Here is a 25,732-nt window from a genome sequence, read left to right as displayed (position 1 = left end):
GGTATCGTTTTAAACAGAAAAATAGGAATAGTAGATTAAACTCAGTAAGGACTATCTGCACGCTAATTATAAAATTTGACTTCAGTTCTCCTTCAATAAAGAAGCACCAGTGACGTCACCAGTCAAAATGTAAATGACGATAACTCGAAATCGGTCTCGTTTTGAACGGAAAAATTGGAATAGTAGATTAAACTCAGTAAGGACTATCTGCACGCTAATTATAAAATTTGACTTCAGTTCTACTTCAATAAAGAAGCACCAGTGACGTCACCAGTCAAAATGTAAATGACGATAACTCGAAATCGGTCTCGTTTTAAACAGAAAAATAGGAATAGTAGATTAAACTCAGTAAGGACTATCTGCACGCCAATTATAAAATTTGACTTCAGTTCTCCTTCAATAAAGAAGCACCAGTGACGTCACCAGTCAAAATGTAAATGACGATAACTCGAAATCGGTATCGTTTTAAACAGAAAAATAGGAATAGTAGATTCAACTAAGTAAGGACTATCTGCACGCTAATTATAAAATTTGACTTCAGTTCTCCTACTTAAAAAAATAAGTCTAAAAACTAAAAAACTGGATATCAAATATATGCTTATATACCATAAATATTGAAAATGTTATTAATATTGAATGCGTACCGTTGATCATGTAAGGTACTTTGGAAGTAAGTACAACTCCGTGTGGTAGATGCAAAACTATTTTATCTGTAGCAAGTTTTTGTTCTATGATTGCTGCTATCTGTAATAAAGGTGGAAAAAATAGAGCTTTAATTTTATTAATTAAGTAATGAAGTTATTTAAATGTAGTAGACTGTAATATTTTTCATCAGCACATAAAAAATAAGGTAATGTTTAGGTGTTTTTAGAAGGTGATTATTAAATAAAGTTGTTGTTCTATGGTTGCTGCTATCTGTAATAAAGGTGGAAAAAATAGAGTTTTGGGTTGGGGTAGATGATGGAAGTTAATGAGATAGTGTTTAAGTATTATCTAATTATTTAAGAGGTGGATCGTTTAATAAAATAAACATAGCTACTGCTGTTGTGACCAGCCGTAATAAAACTCTTGAAACTTGCTTTTGCTTATAATAGTTATTCCGAAAAAATTAAGTAATGAAGTTATTAAATGTAGTAAATTGTAATGTATTTATCAGCACATAAATATTATATTATGTAACAGATAGTAGAATCAAATTTCTCTTTTGGTAAAAACATAAAAATATTAAAAGTTTGTTGTAAAGGTTATTTTTATGTATTTTTCAGTGTTGCGCAATAAAAACCTCATTTTTACCAGGGCATCACTGGAAGGTTGCCCATCTTTATCGTCATAACACAAAAATATTAAAAACTTATGAAAAAAAAATTATGTTATAATGGTGTATTTGATTGCAGTGTTGCGCAACAAAAACCTCACCTTCAGCAAGGCATCACTGGAAGGTTGCCCATCTTTATCATCATAACACAAAAATATTAAAAACTTATGAAAAAAAAATTATGTTATAATGGTGTATTTGATTGCAGTGTTGCGCAACAAAAACCTCACTTTTAACAAGGCATCACTGGAAGGTTGCCCATCTTTATCATCATAACACAAAAATATTAAAAACTTATGAAAAAAAAATTATGTTATAATGGTGTGTTTGATTGCAGTGTTGCGCAACAAAAACCTCACCTTCAGCAAGGCATCACTGGAAGGTTGCCCATCTTTATCATCATAACACAAAAATATTAAAAACTTATGAAAAAAAAATTATGTTATAATGGTGTATTTGATTGCAGTGTTGCGCAACAAAAACCTCACTTTTAACAAGGCATCACTGGAAGGTTGACCATCTTTATCGTGCGAGAATAAAAGTTTGGCAGTGAGTGGAAGGTTGGGCTCGATAAAAAGGTGGAATCGTTTCTTTTGCAACATTTGGTTCGCATGTAAGATGTTGATTAGTTGTTTCTGTGGGAAGTTATCATAGATTAGTAGGTTTCTACCTTGAACAGTTTTAATTCCCTAATTATCTGGTCTAAATCTCAAGTTCCAAGCTTACCTCATCCATATAGAATGGAATGTGCATATACAATGTTGGGGTAACGGGCCAACTCTGGTCTAAACTCCAGGTTCCATGGCTTGCCTCACTGTAGGACCTCACCCATATAGAATAGAATGTGCATATACAATATTGGGGTAACGGGCCAACTCTGGTCTAAATCCCAGGACCCATGGCATGCCTCACTGTAGGACCTCACCCATATAGAATAGAATGTGCATATACAATGTTGGGGTAACGGGCCAACTCTGGTCTAAATCCCAGGTCCCATGGCATGCCTCACTGTAGGACCTCACCCATATAGAATAAAATGTGAATATACAATATTGGGGTAACGGGCCAACTCTGGTCTAAATCCCAGTTCCCATGGCATGTCTCACTGTAGGACCTCACCAATATAAAATAGCAATGTGCATATACACAAATTGCAATGTTGGGGTAATGGGTCAACTATAGCCTAAATCTCAAGTCCCATTTGTAGGAACTGGCCCACATAGAATAGACCCCTTATTTAAACAATTAAAAAGCTACAATTTAACTTACTTCTATCAAAGCCCTAGCAAACATAGCTTGAAGATCACGAAGCCACGTGTGGGTGAGAAGATCATCTGTTAGATTGGTGTTGCTCTCAAGGGGGACGACGACAGTTTGTACGTATTCTGTGGGCAATATAAAGGTATATGAATGTATGCAATATATTATGTATAGTATAACACACTTTGGTAAAAAATATCAATGGTTGTCCTACAATTGTATCAACCATCAACGTAAATGCATTAGCAGGTATAGTTTAATTTATTACTGTTGCTGCAAGGTAAAATGTAAATTATACAAGTACCAAGCTGGACTTTATATAACACTCACTCTTGTCATAACACTGAGGATGGTGCAGTTTCAGTTAATCAACTTTAAGCATCCTCAGTGTTAGATGAGACAAGAGTGAGTGTTACAAGTACCAAGCTGGACTTTATATAACACTCACTCTTGTCTCATCTAACACTGAGGATGGTGCAGTTTTAGTTAATCAACTTTAAGCATCCTCAGTGTTAGATGAGACAAGAGTGAGTGTTACAAGTACCAAGCTGGTCTTTATATAACACTCACTCTTGTCTCATCTAACACTGAGGATGGTTAAAGTTGATTAACTGAAACTGCACCATCCTCAGTGTTAGATGAGACAAGAGTGAGTGTTACAAGTACCAAGCTGGACTTTATATAACACTCACTCTTGTCTCATCTAACACTGAGGATGGTTAAAGTTGATTTACTGAAACTGCACCATCCTCAGTGTTAGATGAGACAAGAGTGAGTGTTACAAGTACCAAGCTGGACTTTATATAACACTCACTCTTGTCTCATCTAACACTGAGGATGGTTAAAGTTGATTTACTGAAACTGCACCATCCTCAGTGTTAGATGAGACAAGAGTGAGTGTTACAAGTACCAAGCTGGACTTTATATAACACTCACTCTTGTCTCATCTAACACTGAGGATGGTTAAAGTTGATTTACTGAAACTGCACCATCCTCAGTGTTAGATGAGACAAGAGTGAGTGTTATATAAAGACCAGCTTGGTACTTGTAACACTTATACCCATCAAGCAAACAAACAAATTACTTTTAACGGTGAAATTGCCGTGCCCTGAGCTGAAGCTGACTTTGTTGTTAACGGTAACCATGACACCATAATCCTTCAACTTCGTGGGCCGAATACTGATCAAGTTTTCACTAACTTCCTTGTAATCCTTGATTAATAAAATATAAATTTATTTTTTGTAAAACCAAACCGTTCATATAAACAGCACATTCAATAGAATTAAACTAAATTAGAGTGTAGTAGGGTGGGGTAAGACAAACACCTTTAGCACATAATATCCAAATACCCTGATTGTGTTTTAAACAATTAACAACGTTACATGGGACTCAAGGATATGGTTTTATAATTAGGTACTTTGTTTGCTACCAAATGGGACGAAAAAATGGAATAAAAAGGTGACCCATCTTTCCCCCACCTTACTGTATATTAAAAACTGTGTACATAAACATATTGTAAACAACTGCTATAATTTAAAAATAATTTAAATTTAATGTTTGTTAACTCTTGTAATCCTGGGTAAAATATAAATTATGGTGTATTAGTTTTTTGCGACAAGGTAAAAATGTTGAGACAATTAAATCCAGGCCTACTTATTCACACACTGCAAGAGCTACGTACATACAAACTCTGATGACCTAAATCGATTTACATTTATTACTCTATCACAACATTGTGGCTCCGGTCCTATGGCAGCCTATGGCAACCCATATAGAACGTGGGTAAATTCAACTAAAATGATAGCTTAACCACAAGTTAACAGCATATTTATCTCCATAAAAACATAGTTAAATACAAACCAAAAAAGATGGCATAACTGCAGAGTTAAAAGCACTGTTAGGCCACTAGCTTACAGAATTAAGAGCAAATTACCCCTAAGTCTATAAATATGGGGTTAAATTAACAACGGATAAAAGCATATTTACCAAGTTGTCAGCATATTGTCCATGTTATACTATAAATATAACTAAAAGAAGATGGAATAAATATTTATAAATAAGGTCAACTTTTTACAGATGAATGAAGGTATATTTACTGAGTTCTCGGTGCTCCAAATGTAACTAACTCTCCCCAACAAAGATGACGTTCCCCTCAGCCCATATTTGGTCGCAAGGGTCGCTGTTGCGTTAAACGGGGTGTCCACTTCTACCACAGGAGGGCAGTAGATCAATACGTTCTCAATCGGGTCTATGGTGTCATGAAACAATGTGATATCAGAATGAAATATTTGAAAAAGCGATGGTAAAGTGAGACACCCAATCATGTGAAACAAATCTAACTTATTGGTTGCAATGTTTACTGATTAATACAATGTAAAAAATGTAAGGGTTGGCTTGCCCACCCTGCCACCCCAGGTTTGGTGCTCATTTACGACAAGTATAACTAACTCATAATAACACATAACAAGCAACATATATATACATCATGTATGTATATATGTATATATTAGCCAGACAAACAATCCTGTGAAACAAGTCTTATTGGTTGCAATGTTTTCCGATAAATGTAGTGCAGAAAATTCCAGGGTTGGCCTGCCAACCCTGCCACCCCAGGTTTGGTGCCTATAATTTGCTTACACCACACCTCCCCCTTATATATAGTTAATACAATGGACCACATACAACTTACACCAGAATGACACGAGCATTGTGTCCGACACAGTTGGATGTTTTGGGTTGGAAGCTCGAACTTGGTAAGCCCCAGGTTTGGTTGGGTTCAAAGATATTTCATCTCGTTTAACTGGGCGTGTCGTGATCTTGTCTTTTGGTTCAGCTGTTCTTATTACAGACCATACTGTCTCACTGTTGCTCTGTATGAGGTGTTAAAGTGGGTTACTTTAAGTGGTAGGTTAAAGGGAATGTAATTATAAGATGTGTTAAGAGTCATGTCTGCTTATTCACACACTGTAATAGTTTCAGCAGCTTGATTGTGGGCATGGGAGTGGCAACCATGAATCACTATATTCTATACGGGTAAGGTCCCGCAGCGGGGCACACCATGGAACCTCTGATACAGGCCAGATTTAGCGCATTACCCCAACATCAAAGGCGCTACCACATTGACCTCACCAGATTTTGAAGTCTGTCGCTTCCCCAAAGGTAGGCGACAAGGGCTTTAATGGTAATAGATGGGAAATCTTCCCTTGACAGTTCAGCCAAGAATAACAGCTCTGTGAGCATGGAAGAAGCAACCACAACAGCTAGATAACAATAACCCAAAACTTACCACTGCAGTAAAATGTAGAACTTCTCCAATCTTCACTTCATTGGTTTTATTCAGTAGTTTAACATGGATAGTTGGAGGGGGTGGTGGGGTGACTACAATTGAACAATTCACAATTGTAAACAACTTTCCCTCCGGATCATTCTGACATTGATCACCGGGTACTTTTCGGTACCTGTGATGTCATAATGTGGTTTATATCAACATAACTGCTATTATTTTGTAACATGGTATGGTTATACAGGGTGGAGTGCCAGAGACCTGGAGTTTTGTCAATAAAATAATCACCCACGAAGCTACATATGTAGTACTTGTAACCTGGCATGAGGTGTATAAAAAATAAAAAAGAACACCCGTGTAACCGTGTTACAACGACTGTTATTGCCCTGCCATGCGAGAATGAATAAGTTACATACGTGGTAACTTGTAAGCGGGCACGAGGTGTATGAAACAGAACACCCGTGTTATAGCAACTGTATTTTTCCCACCACCAGAGGTATAATAAGTTACACACATTCATTCTCAAATTCCAACAAAACAATAACCATCTAAAATCACAGTTCCCATAACAAAAAAAATGTCGGCCACTTTACTTACTGTGTTGGCATTTTACGCAGCCCATTCACACAAGGTGGTATAGTAGGTGTCGTATCTTCGTCCAGAATATCCCGTATATCATCGATCGGAGATCCCTTCCCTACGACCTTCTTACAGCCCGAGGATGTGGTGATGTAACCGTAACCACTAAAGGGAGGTAAAGAGCGTGGTGTGAATAAAAGTGTTGCTATGTTATAACTTTGAAAGGAGCAGGGGGTGGTTGGGTGCTTGCATTGTAAACGAAAGGTATCGGGTTTAATGCTTGATAAAAATAGACATGTTTTCGTGGGAAGACAGCAAGATATTTAACATACATTGCTCAAACCCAGTGGTCACTGATCGGTTGCAGCACCCTGGGTGTTGGGGTAACTGTGCCCTAAATCTCATGCCCCCTAGCTAGCATTGTCATAGGACCTCCCCAATACAAGATACTCACAAATAAAACATAATTTTTTTAACCCTCACTGTTGATCGTCACTTACCATTCATAATCAATATCAGTGCACGGACAAAGTTCCGTGGTTGTGACTCTCTTGTACTCGCTTCCCACCAAACAATTTCCCTCCTTAAGCTGCTCAAAGGTTTGCCTCATGCCAAGGTGACACTGGTTACTGTTTTGTGTGTTGCGCTGTAGGGGGTAAGGTTTAGTAGGTTGTGTGCTGTGGGGGGTGAGGTTTAGTAAGTTGCGCGCTGTAGGGGGTAAGGTTTAGTAAGTTGTGCGCTGTAGGGGGTAAGGTTTAGTAAGTTGTGCGCTGTAGGGGGTAAGGTTTAGTAAGTTGTGCGCTGTAGGGGGTAAGGTTTAGTAAGTTTTGCGCTGTAGGGGGTAAGGTTTAGTAAGTTTACTTACGGCAAACGAGACGTTAACATATGATATCTATGTTGTACTTACAGCAAACGAGACGTTAACATATGATATCTATGTTGTACTTACAGCAAACGAAACATTAACATATGATATTTATGTTGTACTTACGGCAAACGAAACATTAACATATGATATCTATGTTGTACTTACGGCAAACGAAACATTAACATATGATATCTATGTTGTACTTACGGCAAACGAAACATTAACATATGATATCTATGTTGTACTTATGGCAAACGAAACATTAACATATGATATCTATGTTTTACTTACGGCAAACGAGACGTTAACATATGATATCTATGTTGTACTTATGGCAAACGAGACGTTAACATATGATATCTATGTTGTACTTATGGCAAACGAAACATTAACATATGATATCTATGTTGTACTTACGGCAAACGAAACATTAACATATGATATCTATGTTTTACTTACGGCAAACGAGACGTTAACATAATCATCAGGGTATGTGCAGTTTCGAGCCACTAGGGGTGCTAAGTCGAGTGCGAACAATTTCCAATGGTCACGATAGTTGCGATGTCCGAACAACCTGCATAGATATCTTATTAATATATAATAGATATCATATTAATATATAATAGATATCATATTAATATATAATAGACATCATATTAATATATAATAGAGATCATATTAATATATAATAGACATCATATTAATATATAATAGAGATCATATAAAAGAGAAAGCTAGCTGTGGAGAACCTTGAACTCATTATTTAGGATAAATACATGACAAAATAATGTCCTCTTGTTACATACAAACCAGAAAAGAATGTAAACTCTTTGTGCTATCATTCTAACCACTAATATATTATTCACATACAAAACGTTAAGTATCCGTAGTAAGCCTTGAACCCAGTAACCCTAGCTTTAATGGTACCCCATAGCCCAGTGCCTCACGGGTAGCTACACACTATAAACTTACAAAAGCATATTCTCTCAGATAGAAGAATGTAAGTCTATTTGTCATATATGAAGTTTTGTACTATCCAAAAACAAAACATAAACCAGTATCAGCAGTGAGCCTTGAACTCAGTACCCCATAGCTTTAATAGTACCCCGTAGCCAAGAGCCCCATAGGCAGCTACACACTATAATCTTCCTAACTTTATAAGTATATGGTCTTGGATTAAAGAGATAACTCTATTTGTCATATATGACATTTTGTTATTAAACTAACCACTAATGTATCATTCTCAGATAAAATGCGAAGTATCAGCAGTGAGCCTTGAACTCAGTACCCCTTAGCTATAACTTATGTAAACTTATTAGTATAACTCCCACAAGATCTAGTACCCCATAACTATGCAGTGCCCCATAAGTAGCTGCAACTTACGTAAACTTATGAGTATACTCCCCAGGTTCAGTAAGCAGCCCGTCCACGTGTATTCGTTCATCCGTGAAAGTATATTTGTGCCATGTACGTCCCATGTCATTGCTGAAACTGGTGGGTGAAAGTAACAAGGGTTAAAAATTTACAAATGCATTTTATCTATTAATCTAGAGACACTTTATTCTATATGGGTGAGGTCCCAAAGTGATGCATGCTAGGGGAACATATTTGGTCTATTACTCTTACACGTACATCCTCTTGTATAACTGTCCAATGGAATTGTTAAAACTGATGGGTGAAAATATGTGTTAATACAAATATTTGTAGGTTTACTTTATCTAGATGTGTTCTATTCTATATGGGTGAGGTCCTAAGGTGAGGCATTTTAGGCCAGAGTTGGCTTATTAGCCTGACACGTATGTATTTTTCTATTCTTCATTGTGGTGTGCCATGGGACCTAGAATTGATTCCAGAGATAGCCCATTACCCCCAACACCCAGAGTGACAGCACCTATTATTGACCACTGGGTCGGAACAATGTCCATTAAGTGTCTTGCTCAAGAACACGTTCACCAACCAGTATATGTAACAACCCCAACACCCAGGGTGCTACCACATAAACCTCACTAGATGTTGAAGCCTTCGCTTTCCCCAAAGGTAGGCAACAATGCCAAGGGCTTTAACAGTAATGGATGTGAGATCTTCCCTTGACAGTTCAGCCCAAAAAAATCTCCCATTCTACTTACGATATAACAGATATAAGTTGTAGGAATATCATCTGGGCTGCCACTATCATTGCCCCATGATCTGCCACTATATAAAGATGGCGCTTGTCGAGTACTTTGTTCCACGTGTTGCCGGCATCGCGACTTAAATACACCTGGACAGATGACGGGGCATCGACTAACGTTTGGCCCACAGACCCTGTGCAAGGGATAAGTTGGTTAATGTAAATATATTAATGCTATCTTTGTATTAATACTATTTTTATTAAATTATTTGTCCAAAAATACCAAAAACTAACTGTCGAAAATGCAACCAAATCAAAGGTATTGTTTTGTTAACACTTTGTAAAACTAACTGTCAAAAACACTAAAAACCTACAGTCAAAAATACAAATATATAAGTGTCGGTCAAATGCAACTTAACTTATATAAACACCTGTGAAAAGTGGTGCAACCAATTCAAGGTTATTGTTTGTACTGTAATTATGGCTTTAAATTATGCTGAAACAAACATAAAACAATAAAGTCATATTTGCTAACCACTTACCACTGTTTGTTGTTAAATATTAATGGCCATAGGCACCAAACCTGGGGTGGCAGGGTGGGCAGGCCGACCCTAGATTTTGGTAGACTGCATTAATCAGTAACCATTACAACCAATAAGTTAGATTTTTTAAAGGATGTGTCCAACTATCCCTGCCTCCCCTGCATTTTAAAGAATGTGGTGCCTATATTATTACATACCATTGTTAAATAATAAAGCGCCAAACCTGGCGTCATGGTATTTTCTGGATTTCATTAATCAGTAAACATAACAACGAATCAGTTTGATTTTTCAAACGATGTGTCTAACTATCCCTGCCTCCCCTGCATTTTTGAAGAGTGTGGTGCCTACGTATTATTACATAATAATGCTCATTCTTACCGTGTGTGATTATAAGCCCTGGTGTTGTTTCCTTGCTGTAAATAGACGGAACATAATATCCAGCTTTGGTTTGGCTCATAGAGATATGGACATTGAGGGTGCAGCCACTCTGGAGTAAATATATAGTGTTAGAAGGGCTTTAACATCTGGTGAGGTTAAAAGGGGTTTGTCTGGTAAGACACTTAACTAACATTGCTCCAACCCAGTGGTCACTAATTGAACATCTGGTAAGACCGAATAGGATTTTCCTGGAAGATATTTAACTCAATTGCTCCAACCCAGTGGCCACTAATGGGTTGTAGCACCCTGGTTATTAGGGGTAATGGAAAAATCTGGCTTGGTATGCACCTTTGTAATGGCCTAAATAGTATAATAGTCCAAAAGGGCCACCTTGAGTGTTGGGGTAATGGGCCAAGTCTGCTTAATATTGCAGGTTCCAAAGTAAACTATTTTTTGCATCTGAGAGTTTAATTTTTTAGTTACATTTTTTATAAAACAAAATTGTATAAAACAAAACATTTTTTATAAAATTAAAACCAAAACCATCAGAACATAGAAATTAGAAACCAAATAAAAGAATGACATAGAAAACTTACACAAGCAGTTTCTGTAGTAGGAATGGCCAAGTTTGTCCATGTGCGACCATTATCCCATGTTATCATGGTAACATTATGTCCTATACTTGTGTGTTTGTTGGTGATGAAGGTGCCCTTCACGGCTTTTACCTGAAAAGAAGGGGTGTAGGGTTACTGGTTTGTATGTGGAAGTAGGCCCTAGCAAAAATACTACAATTTTACAAAAAAAGAAATTTGTCAACTATTTTTTTTTTAATTTTTTTTTTTAAATTGCTCCAAAGTTTTTCCTTAGCTGGCGAAGGGGGGGGGCAGGTGTTAATAGTTTGTAGGTTGAAGTTGGCCCCAACAGAAATACCACAATTAATTTTTTTTCAACATTTCTTTAGTAAAGCCCAGGTGGTCTACAGATTGTAACTGTTTTACAAAAATTTGATTCGATAAATTTTTTGTCAATTTCTAGATTTTTTTTAGAATTGCATAGAAAATTAAGAGTTTTAAAACATTGTAAATTTGTAATTACTGAAAACAGTCAAAGAAACTTAAATCAAACAAGTACATAATACACAAAGTTTGGGACCTACTATTCTCAACCACAAGTAGGCTATTAAATATAACTTTTGAGCTTCGGAACACATAATTACGTAATACAGTAAAACATAAGCTCAATTGTTACACTGTATTAAATAATTGCACTGCGTTAAGCAAACACAAAGTACATTTTACGCACAGTGTTCTAGGGAAGATAAGTAGCCAGGCCCACTATGCAACATTAAGGTTATGGCCTGCCATAAAAAACCTCAAATATGCAATAAAAGGAGTCAATATTAATGTGAACAGCGAAGCTACCACATTCCCATTACTTTGTGTGCGCATAATAACATGTTACGCTTCACTGCTCATAAACCCACAAACGTCTAGACCAGCAGTTTCAACCAGTGGGCTGTGGTAATATGGTGAGTGAATAACTCAGGTGTGCAACAAAAGTTTCACCAATTATTAATTGAATAATACATTATAAAATAGCCATGAAATGAGTTGCATGAAAATATGACAACAGTATATACAAGTTTGCTTGTTATCACTTCAATTATAATTCAAACAGTGGTTTAAAATGGTGTGAAATTACTCAGATGAGCTACAACAGTTTCAATCAGTAATTATTAATTAACTATGTAATAGTGATAAAACATGTGTTTGTGTAAAAAGAAACTTATTCACAAGCTCACATACAAAATCTTTGCATGTTTTTAAGGTCTAAATTGAAATCGAAAAACGCCAAAATACTATTACTTTAATTGCATTTCATTACATCCTAATTGAACATAAAACTGACTTAAATAAACACAAACAAACCATAGGAACATAACGCTAAACTAACAAGTCAAGGACTTGTAAAAATTGCCCTGTATCTAATTACAAACAGAAGGAACAAGAAGATTATATTATGAGTGAAGGCAAAGGTGTGTCATGTCTTATGTTACATAACATACATGGTGGGTTCATACACCTCATACTCGCTGTCAGGACAATGGGACAAATACATGTTTATCCTTGGGTGGGAAACCAAGGGTTTAATACACGGGTGTTGCACACCATACATGGTGGCTTCATACACCTCATGCTCACTGTCAAGTTAGGATACTTTCATGTTTATCCTTGGGTGGGAAACCAAGAGTTTAATTAAAACACGGGTGTTGCACATCATACATGGTAGCTTCATACACCTCATGCTCACTGTCAAGTTATAACACCAGTGTTGCACACCATACATGGTGGCTTCATACACCTCATGCTCACTGTCAAGTTAGGACTTATTTTTTTCTATGGTTGGGAAATAGAGGCGATTGAAACCAAGGGGTTTAACACACGGGTGCTGCATACCATACATAATGTTTCTACATTTGTGTTTTCTTATAAATCAAACACCAGACAGTTATTTACATTCATACACCTCATGATCATTGTAATAATACATGTAAAAGCCAATATTTATATATATAATACAAAGACACAATAAAATCTGCTCAAAAACAATCAAAACTTGGTTCATTTTCCACCCAACAACACACAATGATACATAACACTAGTTACACTACCCTATAATAAACGGGGGTTAACACGGGTACACAGGAAATGCCTATCCCTCTACAATGAAGGAGACAGATACCATACATTACTGCTACGCTACACAGCTAAAGCGTGAAATATATAACAAAGAAAAAAGTTATCCATAATAAGAAAGTTTAGGTTGACACTTCATGTTTATATTAAAACATTGATGATAAAATATTACATGGAATTTTGTAAAATTTGTTTAGAAAATTTAACTTTAACATAAATTTAAGCTTGATTAGACTATGCTACATAGCTACAGTAGCGCCCATAAATTATCCAATATATAAAAGCTTGTACCTTATACCCCATGTATATAATACAACATTGGTAATAAAATAATGCATGTAATTATGTTTAAAGATTTATTGAAAATAAATTGTAAGATTTATGGGAATATTAACTTTTGCAAAAATCTAATCTTGAATAGACTATGATTTTATTGAATAATAAACAAATGCAGCGTTTGAAATGAATTTTTAAAGATTTCATTTTGTAAAAACATTGTTATATTTGTATTCAACTTTAACTAAGTGTTTGATTTAGCATATACGTTTAAAGGGGTCTAGTGCCATGAAAGAGATATAAATTAAGTCCAACCAATTGTAAAATACAAGATATATATTTCGACCATCGTACAAGATAAATATTTCGACCAGATACAAGATATATATTTCGGCCATCGTACAAGATATATATTTCGACCATCGTACAAGATATATATTTCGACCATCGTACAAGATAAATATTTCGACCAGATACAAGATATATATTTCGACCAGATACAAGATATATATTTCGACCAACGTACAAGATATATATTTCGACCAGATACAAGATATATATTTCGACAAGATACAAGATAAATATTTCGACCATCGTACAAGATATATATTTCGACCAGATACAAGATATATATTTCGACAAGATACAAGATATATATTTCGACCATCGTACAAGATAAATATTTCGACCAGATACAAGATATATATTTCGACCAGTGGCATCATCAGTGTCTTATTTAAATTAAATCTTTTTTAACTTTATGAACACCAGATTAGGTTGAGATTGCTGTTATTTATTACAAGTTAATTTTAAGGTGTGTTTATTTGATGACATAGTTCTAAGATTATGTGTTAAGTGCCCATTAAGGTTCCTACTATCACTTAATTCGAAGCATGTTTTCCAAGCTTATCTGAGCATCTGGTAAAAACAGGCTTGCAGAAATAACACAAGCCTTAGAGCAAAAATGTTTCAGAGCAAAAAGAACAAGAATGTACACTATGAATCACAAAGCGGAAACCCAATTCTATATTTTAGATTTCTATTTTAAAACTATGCTTTAGAGCAAAATAAACCAAAAAATGAAGCAAGAACCTAAAAACACAAGTTTTGAGCAAAACCATCGCCATGAATCAGAGTAGAGACCCAATTCTCCCAACACACATACAGGAAAAGATAAAGCTTAATTGGTGATTGCTCACCTGGAAATGTAAGCTCTTTTAAAGTTAATACCACGCACACTGACAATTACTCATACCAACAATTTTTATGAATGAATATTTAAAGCTGACGAGTTGAATAGATAATCAAGGTTACATATTACATACAAACTTATGGTTTTTAAAGTTCTAAATAACTAGTTTTAAACTAACATGTTACATTTGTAAAATATCAAAGTGTAAAAAGGCATGTAAACACGATTAGGAACATGGGATATTATGCGGTAAGTGATAACAGTATTCATCTTTCTCACCCCACACTACTATGCTATTAAATTTACTCAATTCAATGTTAATGTCAATTTTGACTTGCTGAGAAGGAAAAAACAATTTGGGTGTTTATTTATCAGCATTAATTTCAATTAATATTAAAATGACCATTTAAACCCATAGTATAACACTTGTGTATTCAGATGTAGACAAAAACACGATTAGGAAATATGGGATATTATGTGCTAACATAATCCATCTTACCCAACAGTACTATGCCTTAAAAATCACCTACTCTATTTAATGTAAATTTAACTTGCTTTAAAAAAAAGTGAATGTTTACAGTATTTATCAGCATTAATTTCAATTAGCATTAAAATGACCATTTAAACCCATAGTGTAGCACTTGTGTATTCAGGTGTAGACACGGTCCATTTCAAATGTCACACACAATACGACTTGGCTGTTTAACCAAGGATTACTCGGCAAAAGCCAACAAAGCAAGTCACGATTGAGCGAACATGAAAACAGGACGATCGGATTCAAAATTCTTAGAGATTTTTTAAAGTTTTGAAACTAAATCGGATACAGCTTTTGGGCGATTTATTTCCAAAGAACAAATGTTTTGAAGTCCTATAAAGGCCGCCTTAATCTGGGTTTTAAAATTAGTTTGTTTTCAGGACAAACTATTTGGTAAAAACTAATTCCAATACACCCTTTTGGGCAACTTGTTTTAAGCTTTTATAAGGGATTTAGAAATATTACTTCCTAAGTGAATTTGGGTAAAAAAAATATATGCGGTAAAAAATGTAATTACTTAAAATTTTCTGTTTTAGAACTAAGTATGAACGTTTTTTTTTCAATTTATTTTTTTTAAAACAAATGTTTCCAGCTTTCCGCTGTGACTGTAAATAACTTTGATACCCACTGGTTTTTGTAATAAACACTAAGCAGGTGGGCTTATTGGGACAAAGTCCACTACTTTAACCACAATTTATGACTGAATGATTTAACGATATGCTACTAAGTCCTAAATGGTATATTATATGACCATTAAAACACATTAATATAACCACTGTTTTATACACAAGGTTTTACATTGGTTGTGTTTATGGCTATTTCTCATACAGCATATTTTTCATAATGTATATATATGGGGTAAGTGGCCAACCGTTGCTTAAATCCCAGGTCCCATGGCGTGCCTCACTGTAGAACCTCACCCATATAGAATAGAATATGCTTATACAATATTGGGGTAATGGACCAACTCTGGCCTAAATCTCAGGTCCCATGGCATGCCTCACTTTAGAACCTCACCCATATAGAATAGAATGTAAATATACAATGTTGGGGTAATGGCCCAATATATGAAAAGGAATGGTATTCATAAGGAACCTAATAAACAAGTGTGAACAAGTATACAGCAGGGAATACAACATACTTTCACATGCTTTTATTAAGAACAACAACATTAACTGCCAAACCCACGATTCCCTTATGGAATAAACAAGAGGTTTTAACTCGAAACGGAAATATAGGCACCAATCCCAGGAGGGTTTGGTGGTGTTACCTCCCCAAGCATAATATTTACCTAAGTGTAATCTTGCAGAAAATTGCCGAATTTTGCAAAAATGTATGCAAGTTATTTTTACAGTTTGCAATACTTTGACAATTATAGCGTAATATATAAACACTTGTGAAAAGTGGTGCAACCAATTCAAGGTTATTGTTTTGTTGACACTTTGTAAAACTGGTTGTCAAAAATACTAAAGTGTCGGTCAAATACAACTTCACTTATATAAACACCTGTGAAAAGTGGTGCAACCAATTCAAAGCTTTTGTTTTGTAAAAAATACTGAAGTGTCGGTCAAATACAACTTAACTCATAAACACCCGTAAAAAGTGGTGCAAGCAATTAAAGGCTATTATTTAATCCATTAAAACCACACATACACTACCCTACATAAAACCCACCATACACTCACTACAAATACCATTATTACACCAACAATGCATCATCATTACCTCATAAATATCCACATTAAAAATCGTCTCCGTCCCAGATTTCCTTCCAAAATAACGGACGTTCGAAAGTGATTGCGAATATTTTACTCCAGTAATATCAGAGAAGAAAAGATGAGCCAGCCAGTCAATATGGTTGATACCGACCACTACTGTTCCACCATTTGAACTTACAACATAGAAGTCCTATATAAAAACACACATACATAATATGAATAACTGTATGTATATTACGGAAGTCATTATAGAAGTAAAAAGTGACATTATTCAAAAAAATGATATGAAAAGTAGAAGTTGTGTATAATAATACAATGATATAAATAACAGTATAAACTATACATAATATCCCAAACATCCTGATCGTGTTTTAAACAGTTAACAGCTGTTTAAAATAGAGCGAAAGTGGCCCCTCTTTCCCCACCCTACTATCTACATGTTAAATTCACACTAAAAATGTATTTACTTACTGTTTGTTCATTATTCCCGGGAAAATCTGCTTTCACAAACTTTCCTCTCATGAAGGAAACGTAAAGTTTTTCACGAGCTCCTGGTTTCTATGACATCATAATTAAAACTTTAATGAGACCAATTAACAAAAAAAATATTTTAAAATTTAAAAATAACATAGAAGTTTTCTTGTTGTCATATTGTCCCAACTTCCAGAGTGCCATATAATCCCAAATTTACATAGAGTTAACAGGCACCTGCACAAAGGTTTAGTTATCCCATTACCCCAACACCCAAGGTGCTACCATCTACACCCTACATTACATAGAGTGAGCAGGCATCTGAGCAAAAGTTTAGTTATCCCATTACCCCAACACCCAAGGTGCTACCATCTACACCTTACATTACATAGAGTGAACAGGTACCTGCGCAAAGGTGTAGTTATCCTGCACCACAAGTGAGTCTCTATCAATACCACCAAGTTCATCACAATGTAATTGGAATGGAGTTGGATCGCAGTTGGGAATGAAACAAGACTTCACAAGGAAGGTGCCTGAGTACATAGTATATAAAATTTTTATATGCTAAGTTATATGCTTGAATGTAAAGAGCATTGCAAAAAGTTCTCCTAAACTCAAAGGTTAATTTTATTTTATTCTATTCTATATAGGCAAGGCCCTGTCAAGGACTTTTATATTAATTTCAAAGTTTCATCTGCTATCCGGCAATATATGTTGATAATGTCATTCTGGATGGCAGATAAAAGCTAATTAACGTTTTTACCAAAAACGCTGTTTCTAGTAAAGTCTAAATGTTAACTCTTAAAATTAATGTTAAAAGTAACAATAAACAGAAAACCTCAAAATTTACAAGTTCGCGAAATTCGAAATAAAGATCAAGCGCATAGGACTTGCATTGATTTGTTATGGCACTTGACAGTTATAAACACATGGTGTAATAAAAGCCTCCAAGCTATAGTTTAAATAACTGATTTGAGCCAATGAAAGCAACCAAATACGCATTATAATTGATAAAGGATCATAAAGGGCAGTATATATTAGTTTCCCATACATACAGCAAACTAAAACCAAATTTTTATTTGTAATCAAATTGAATTAGTAGAAAATATCTAAAATTTAACTCATTTAGTTTAAAACAACATCATTAAAAATGCATTGAACCTAATCTTGTATATTATGTAAAGTAAGACTGAAGATAATTTAAATCAAACGGGAGACAAATACATGATTCTGACATCACAATGACAATAGTGACATCGGGGTCAAATTAGGGTCAATTATTTGTAATTTAACCGGTTTTATGTCACTCAACTGTCTAATAAAGAAGTCCGACTGTGATAAACAAATATAGAAGGTTATTGCGGTGAACCTGTATTGATTTTTCCCAATACCCAATGCTCATTAAAAACTAGAGATATAATATACGATAATGTGCCAAAAATACACATTTGAAATCATAATATAATAGGTTGGGGGAAGTTGGGACACCTTTTCATTCTATTTTCCTGTCCCATTTGGTTGTAAACAAAAAAACATACAAAAAATTATAAAACCATATTCTAATGCCTCCCGTAGATGAGTGTGGATCGTTGGTAATTGTTTAAAACACGGTGAGGATATTTGAATATCATGGGCTAAGGGTGTCCCACTTTCCCCCACCCGACTATATATAAAATGTATGTACTTGAATCAGAAACACTTTTGCATTAAAGTAGCTACATTTTAACGATTTCATCCAGATTTACAAAAAAAAAACATGACAGATACGAAACTATAACATATTATATATATATGTTGAATGTGTGCTTAAATACCAAACACTTACGTCCTGGAAAGACATCCATGTCTCTGTACTCAAAGTGAACAATGCTTGTGCTGTTTTCAATTGTGTCTACGTCTTTTACATACCAGAAGTACCTATGACATCACAATAGGCTTTATCTTATACATTGTTACATCACAGTTGACTAAAAGCGACCTATATTTTATAATTCAATAGAAATGGAGCAAAATATGGCTGAGAAAATAATCTGCTTAACACTGTTGCGGTTTACAGCACAAATATAAAACAGATGTTGAAGAAATTAAAATATTAAAACAAATGCATTATTTAAACCAAGGTAACCCAACCAATAGGTATGTACAATACATACAAAATATTAAAATATAAAACCGTTGTTAAAATTTACACCTACGGAGTACATACATTGTACACCAATGTATTGCAAACAGTAGATCTGTTAATTTACTTCATTACATATAAAAATTAAACAATAAATCTGCGCTTTGCTAAAAATTACACCGAGTAGTACATATTGTCATTTAGCTGCAACTTTTTACAGTAGAATCCAAAAAACTAATCAAAGAATTGTGATATAACTAAAAATGCTGGAAAGCACTGACTTTACCTATATTAGAACAACTATGGATAAACTTCTTACCTACTGGTTTTAATTACAATAACAAGACAAACAATTATTTGGTGGTAAAAAGTTGTAAAAAGTTTAATTATGCACTACAAGACATCATTTATATTATATATATGATTATTATTTATATTAAAGACATATATATTATTTCAATTACAGTTTGTAATACACCAAATACCAAACAAATACATAGATATGACATTTACCTGTCAGTAGTTACATAACTCTGCAGTTTACTCCATGTTTTTCCCAAGTCTTGTGAACAATACAACTATAAACATCAGGAAATTGGTTAAATAAACAACCATAATATGCTTACTAATATTAAGTAAACATTATTTTTGAGCTAAAATGTTTTTTTACTTAGGCAACTCCATGCTTGCAGCATTTCTTTAGCTTTTGGTTTGTTTTTAAAAAATTATATTAGGCCTTGTAGCAACAGCAAAGTAGAACATAGGATTACTATTAGTTTTATAGGCATCGTGATTCTCGTTATAATTTAACAAAACCTAACTTCACTTATGTAGTTATTTTAGCTTTATCATGGTTTGGGTACAATTTGACCCTAAACACCCCTGAATAGTCGACTTTGCAAAGCTATACACCCTTGCAGACCTGCCACCATACACCCCCATTTTTTTGCCCCCTAAACACCCCTGAATAGTCGCCACTCAAGCCTTGCTATACAAACTCACCACTGAAGCCTGTTTATCATATCCCAACAACCAATCCTGTTCCTCAGGATGAAACTCTATCTTATCCAATGAGAATGGTAGCATGTATGGTGTATATGTTTCGCCCTCTGTAGTAGACACCCATATGCGACCACAGTTGTTGTAAGTATCGATGAATATAACCTGGTGGGGTAGGGAGGTTATAATAAAGTAACATATAGTAGGGTGGGGGAAGACGGGACACCTTTAGCACATAATATTTAAATATCCTGATTGTGTTTTAAACAATTAACAACGATTCACACTCATCTACGGGAGGCATTAGAATATGGTTATATAATTTTTTGTATGTTTTTTTTGTTTAGGGAGGGTTAATGTATATTGAGATAAGGTAACATATACAGCCTCTAAAGTATTACATTTAGAGTATTATATAGCCTAAATAGTACATATATAGGCTATATTATTAGTAATATGTTAGGGTAAGGAAATATGTGGTCTCCTTTCATTTTACTTTCTCGTTCCATTTGGTAGTAAACGAACCATTAAAGAACAATAAAATCAGAACTTCCATAGACCATTGTTAATGGTACAGTGTTTGGAGCAATGGACCTACATCCCAGGTCACAGGTGTGATTCACCAAATTCACCGTAATACAATGGATCTCTGTTAATAATAAAGTGTCCACAATGTAGATGGTAGCACCCTGGGCTTCGGTTATATACATTCCGTGATCCGAATATATAAGGTGTACCCTGACCAAATTTACCACATGACATTAAATGCAGTGCTCAAAAGATAATCCTTAAAATAAATTTATCTAAAACATTATCCATATTAAGCGATTGATTTTCCATGGATTGAGACATTAATTTGAAATCTTAACATTTAATCAACAATAATGGCCAAACCACTTTGCTTGCTTTGCTTTAACATTTCTTTTAACTTTCACTTTTATAAACAGTAAACACTAATATTGTATATCTCAAAAATATCAATAAATATTCAATGTTTTAAAATTGGCTGTTACTGATGGGTGATGGGTGATTTAACAATTATACTGAAACCCTAGCTATGTCTCACTGTACGACAAATGAATTGGTTTTAAAACACAGGGAAGGCAGGGACACGCGATCTTATAAAACAAATCTAACTAATTGATAATGTTTACTGATTAATGCAGTGTAAAAAAAAACTCTATTTTGAAACCCCTTATTTCTTCTGACTGCACCACTATATCATGTAAACTACCTTAGAAATGTTTCCAGGGCAAACAAAGTAGCTGTTAAGGATGGTCTTGTTGTCAAACTTCTTCCATTCTGGTTCATACGTCTTGCCATAGTTAGTAGATCTCCATAAGGAACTATCTGATATTCCCCCGCCTGAAACCGTCTTCTTTTTTCTTGTTAGGATGAAAATGACCTGAAATTGAAAAAATTTGTTTCAAAAAATTCCGTGTGAGGATTTTATACATGGTGTATTCATCCACCTCATGCTCACTGTTGAGTTATAACATGGGTGTCTTCCTATACACCAGACACACATGGTGTATTCATACACCTCATGCTCACTGTTGAGTTATAACATGGGTGTCTTCCTATACACCAGACACACATGGTGTATTCATACACCTCATGCTCACTGTTGAGTTATAACATGGGTGTCTTCTTATACACCAGACACACATGGTGTATTCATGAACCTCACACTCATAGTCAGGTTATAACATGGGTGTACACCAGACATACATTCATACACCTCATGATGTCAAGTTATAACAGCTGTGTGTAAACAGCATGTTTGGTATTTGAAGTCTACAGACAAGACACACAACGTTAATCTAAGCAAACAACACATTACGGTGGCAAATGTAAACAAAGTGGCCAATAATGGGATGCTGTATTAACTGTAATGAATTTTGAGAATCTGGCCCTGATTTAGTACTCATGAAGTTGAACGATCCTCGAAAAAAATATATGGTTATCTGATTGTATCTTGTATTCAAAATTCATTGGTCTTGACACTCGAGTAGCTCATGTAATATTAACTGGTTATGGTTATAATAAACCTCATAACTGTAATAAACCTTGGAAATATGACCCTGATCTGGTGCTCATAGAGTTGAACAATTCTTATGTAAGAAATACAGTAAGGATCTGGTGCTACAAAATTGTAACAGACAAAAATCAAGTCCAATTGTAATTGGTTGAATTTGATTTTTGTCTGTTACGCTTTCGTAGCATCAGTTTCTGACTGGTTTATGGTATTAATAGAAAAATTTTGGGAAACACTGGCTTATGGTAAAAATGGAAAAACTTGGGAAACACTGGCATATAAGTCAAATAGTTTTTTCTTACCACCAGATCCGTAATAAACTTACTGAGCTGTTCTTTCCCGACCAGTGAATAAGAGCTTGATTATGAGTTGTGTCGTTAAGGTCAAACTTATACGATTTCAGCTTCTTTTGACCACTAGGGGCCGCTCTCCGCTCTCGATACAACAGAAACCTTTTGTACCTGCAAAAAAAATGTGAAAAAAAGTTTTAATGTAACTTGCCAAAAACTGTGAATTGAAAACAATTTATGAATACAAACTATCTTGAAAATTAATTGATTGTTATTAAAACCAGCAACTTGCCAGATCGAAAAGATGAGAATGGGAAGACAATTAGTTTTTAAATATGAAGTTATATATATAACTTTATTAAATTCAATCACAACAAAATGCCATGCACCATAAGCCAACACATAAACTCTAAGATATTTTAAAATCATCCCGAAAGGTTATAAGTATATGTAAATTATATATATTTGTGACTAGGGAATTTTGGACCTTGAATTTCCTTTGCAAACTACAAATAAACAGGTGTACAGGAACCGATACAAAGAAAATTTTCCAAATTCTGCAGCATGAAAGCAGAGACTACACAACCCAATTACCATTTATATATAGAATAGCTATATACAGTATATATACATCCCAGATGAATGGTTAAGTGGCCAATAGAGGAAATAATTAATTAAGGTCCCCAGTGTATTGGGTTTCACACCTAATGTGTGAACAAGTGTTTTCTAATAATAGTAACCTTTAAAAAGGGTAAAAATTTTAAAATAGGAATAATTTATTGCAAACTACATTTTGTAAAATAAAATTAATTTAGTATAAAATGTAAATTCCATTAAAAACTTTTCTTTCAAATACAAACAAAGAATACGTTATTAAAAATAATAAAACAACATAAAATAAAAACAAAATCACAGTCAAAATAAGAACACCAGTACAAGTTTAAAATTTAATCCATAAATATGGTTAAATAAATTGTTAAAATAATAGGAAAATCTTCAAAATTTAAACCTACATAAATATAACTATTATTATTTAACCACGATTTATAGGAAATTTTACACTATAACAAAATGAAAATACTACCGCAGCCTAAAAAACTACTTATTTATAACAAATTTTAGGCAGTATAGGGAAAAATCCTCCAGTACATTACAGATTAGGCTGGTGAAAAGTGTTAGAGGATGGTGGTTAGGGGTTATTAATTACAGGTTAGCAGATAACGTGGGGGGAGGACTCTTTACCAGCACCTAATTTCATATTTTATGAAAAATAAAATACCTTGACATAAGTAAACTGTTACTGTCAGCATTGTCGTCTTGTGAAATCAAAGTTGGAGAAAATTCACGATCTAAATATTGACTTGAATGGATCTTTGCTTTGGTCGTGCAACAAAAAATGATAAAAAATAAAACGAAAATAAGACTGCATTTGGTCATATTAAAAAAATAATATCAGAAACCCTAAAAACTGTAAAATAAAATTGAAAATTTTGACAATTTTGAACGTTTTGACTTGCAAGCTTTGATGCGATGTTATGCTTTTGTCTGGAGCGCGAAATTAAACTACTACACTGTCTCGATCGTGAACCCGATTGTCTGTGGTTATCGCGACTGTCTAGTCCCGTATTTGATCAAACGTCACAATCGAACCCGTCGCGTAGATCGCAATAACAACCACAGAAATAAAAAAGAATAGAACGCGCATCTCCAATGTCGGCAAAGGAGAGAGGTGATACACTCTCTCTCTTTCGCGGGTCGTTCCCGTTTACTATTGTAGTCAATGGAGTCGATGACGTTTTATGTAGTTTTTCTTCGTTTTTTGACTTAATTTAAAGTTATAGTGTAAAACAACTATTTTCTAATATATATATATTTCTTACAAATCGTTTGTTTAAAATTTTTAACTAATTTTTTTAAATAATTAAATTTCCTAAACAAGTGGTAAACTGTAAGCGTTACCCTACTAAATAACTAAACTGGCCTAATAAACTTGAATAGTTGGTATAGTTTTTAAAATAAACAGCTAAAACCTTCCAAAAATACTATGCGCCTATCTTTTACAATGGAGACGAAGGAAAATGGGGACGGAGTTGGCGGTCACGTGAATAGAAAAAAGAATACATCACGGTTTTGGGCAGTTGGCAGTTGCGCGTTCTACTCTTTTTTTTATTTCTGTGATAATTAACAACGCGGCGAATTCAGTCGATTCGACAAAATTTACAAAAACGGAAAATCGAAACGTGTTTCACAAATTTGTTTTGACATTTAAATGGCTGAATACTTTTTTTCTGTTTTCAACTATACTCTTATAATCTAATCAGATGTTCTGTAACATAAAAAAAACAATCTATATTTTTGTACCTTCAAAACTGCTTAACTTTCAGCACAATTTGTATATAAACATATTGAAGCCACTGCGACATTTTCCTAAACGATATGACAATTGGTTGTAATGTGATCGCGGTAAAATTTCATCATTCGAAAAGACGCACACGATTGAATCACTGATAAGTTCTTCTAACATGTACACGACCGTATTTTCTCCTTACATACCTCCCTAGTTTTACCTGATATTACAGAACTCCAAAATATTTTGCACAAAGGGTAACAGAAAGATTTGAATCACCACAAAGAACACGATTATCCACAACAACGTACGAGCTTTGGATTACGTGCTAACACCGTATAATTACGGCTGTTCACTTTGCGTTGCGGCGGTGATGTATGGATACCCTCCGGCCAGAGACGTAACTTGTTGGTTAGTGGGTTCGGTGGTAATTTGAATGAACGCAACTTATACTTTAGAATGTGTATTCTGTAACAAAAAAAAACTTTTCGTATGAATACTAGGCTGTTTCTTTGACAGATTTCATAATAAAGCTAAACTCGTTTTAGAAACGATTTATGTCTCAATATCCATGCCTGCTTATCAACACAATGCAAAAACTTCAGCAACTCGACTGTGGGCATGGGAGTGGCAACCATGGATAAGTCACTCAAGTTCCTACCCACGAGAATATAAGTGACCAAACCAACCAAAAGCCATGTCTGTAACGGGCC

The 25,732-nt window shown here is 34.6% G+C and overlaps 1 protein-coding gene and 1 long non-coding RNA gene across 3 annotated transcripts in view; both read right to left on the bottom strand.

Moving 5' to 3' along the window:
• The window catches only part of LOC149734423 (VPS10 domain-containing receptor SorCS2-like), a 28,527-nt gene extending 4,358 nt beyond the window's left edge, over positions 1-24,169 (bottom strand). The window contains exons 1-23 of one of the 2 annotated variants that reach the window (XM_089881051.1): positions 23,952-24,168; positions 22,708-22,843; positions 21,579-21,749; positions 20,348-20,509; positions 19,859-19,923; positions 19,049-19,140; positions 17,629-17,756; positions 17,224-17,310; positions 16,760-16,942; positions 10,932-11,060; positions 10,336-10,444; positions 9,432-9,609; positions 8,689-8,796; positions 7,765-7,879; positions 6,938-7,083; positions 6,456-6,602; positions 5,862-6,033; positions 5,265-5,445; positions 4,672-4,823; positions 3,660-3,786; positions 2,585-2,700; positions 1,804-1,950; positions 645-744 (exon numbers count right to left, since the gene is read on the bottom strand). In XM_089881051.1, the coding sequence (XP_089737177.1) occupies positions 645-744; positions 1,804-1,950; positions 2,585-2,700; positions 3,660-3,786; positions 4,672-4,823; positions 5,265-5,445; positions 5,862-6,033; positions 6,456-6,602; positions 6,938-7,083; positions 7,765-7,879; positions 8,689-8,796; positions 9,432-9,609; positions 10,336-10,444; positions 10,932-11,060; positions 16,760-16,942; positions 17,224-17,310; positions 17,629-17,756; positions 19,049-19,140; positions 19,859-19,923; positions 20,348-20,509; positions 21,579-21,749; positions 22,708-22,843; positions 23,952-24,109 (3,109 nt within the window). In that variant the 5' untranslated portion in view covers positions 24,110-24,168. Of the gene's footprint in view, positions 1-644; positions 916-1,803; positions 1,951-2,584; positions 2,701-3,659; positions 3,787-4,671; positions 4,824-5,264; positions 5,446-5,861; positions 6,034-6,455; positions 6,603-6,937; positions 7,084-7,764; positions 7,880-8,688; positions 8,797-9,431; positions 9,610-10,335; positions 10,445-10,931; positions 11,061-16,759; positions 16,943-17,223; positions 17,311-17,628; positions 17,757-19,048; positions 19,141-19,858; positions 19,924-20,347; positions 20,510-21,578; positions 21,750-22,707; positions 22,844-23,951 lie in introns of those variants that run through there. The other variant, XM_089881052.1, reaches the window with a different exon arrangement.
• Positions 13,217-16,753, bottom strand: LOC149734424 (uncharacterized). The gene is made up of 2 exons (XR_016385310.1): positions 16,628-16,753; positions 13,217-16,540 (listed from the first exon to the last, which is right to left on the bottom strand). It is a non-coding gene; the product is annotated as an uncharacterized LOC149734424 (long non-coding RNA).
• Positions 24,170-25,732: the final 1,563 nt, after the last annotated feature.

The sequence above is a fragment of the Ciona robusta genome, chromosome 7 (assembly GCF_009617815.1).
Source record: "Ciona robusta chromosome 7, ASM961781v2".
Classification (NCBI taxonomy): domain Eukaryota; kingdom Metazoa; phylum Chordata; class Ascidiacea; order Phlebobranchia; family Cionidae; genus Ciona; species Ciona robusta.
This window is presented reverse-complemented; position numbering and strand designations above follow the sequence as displayed.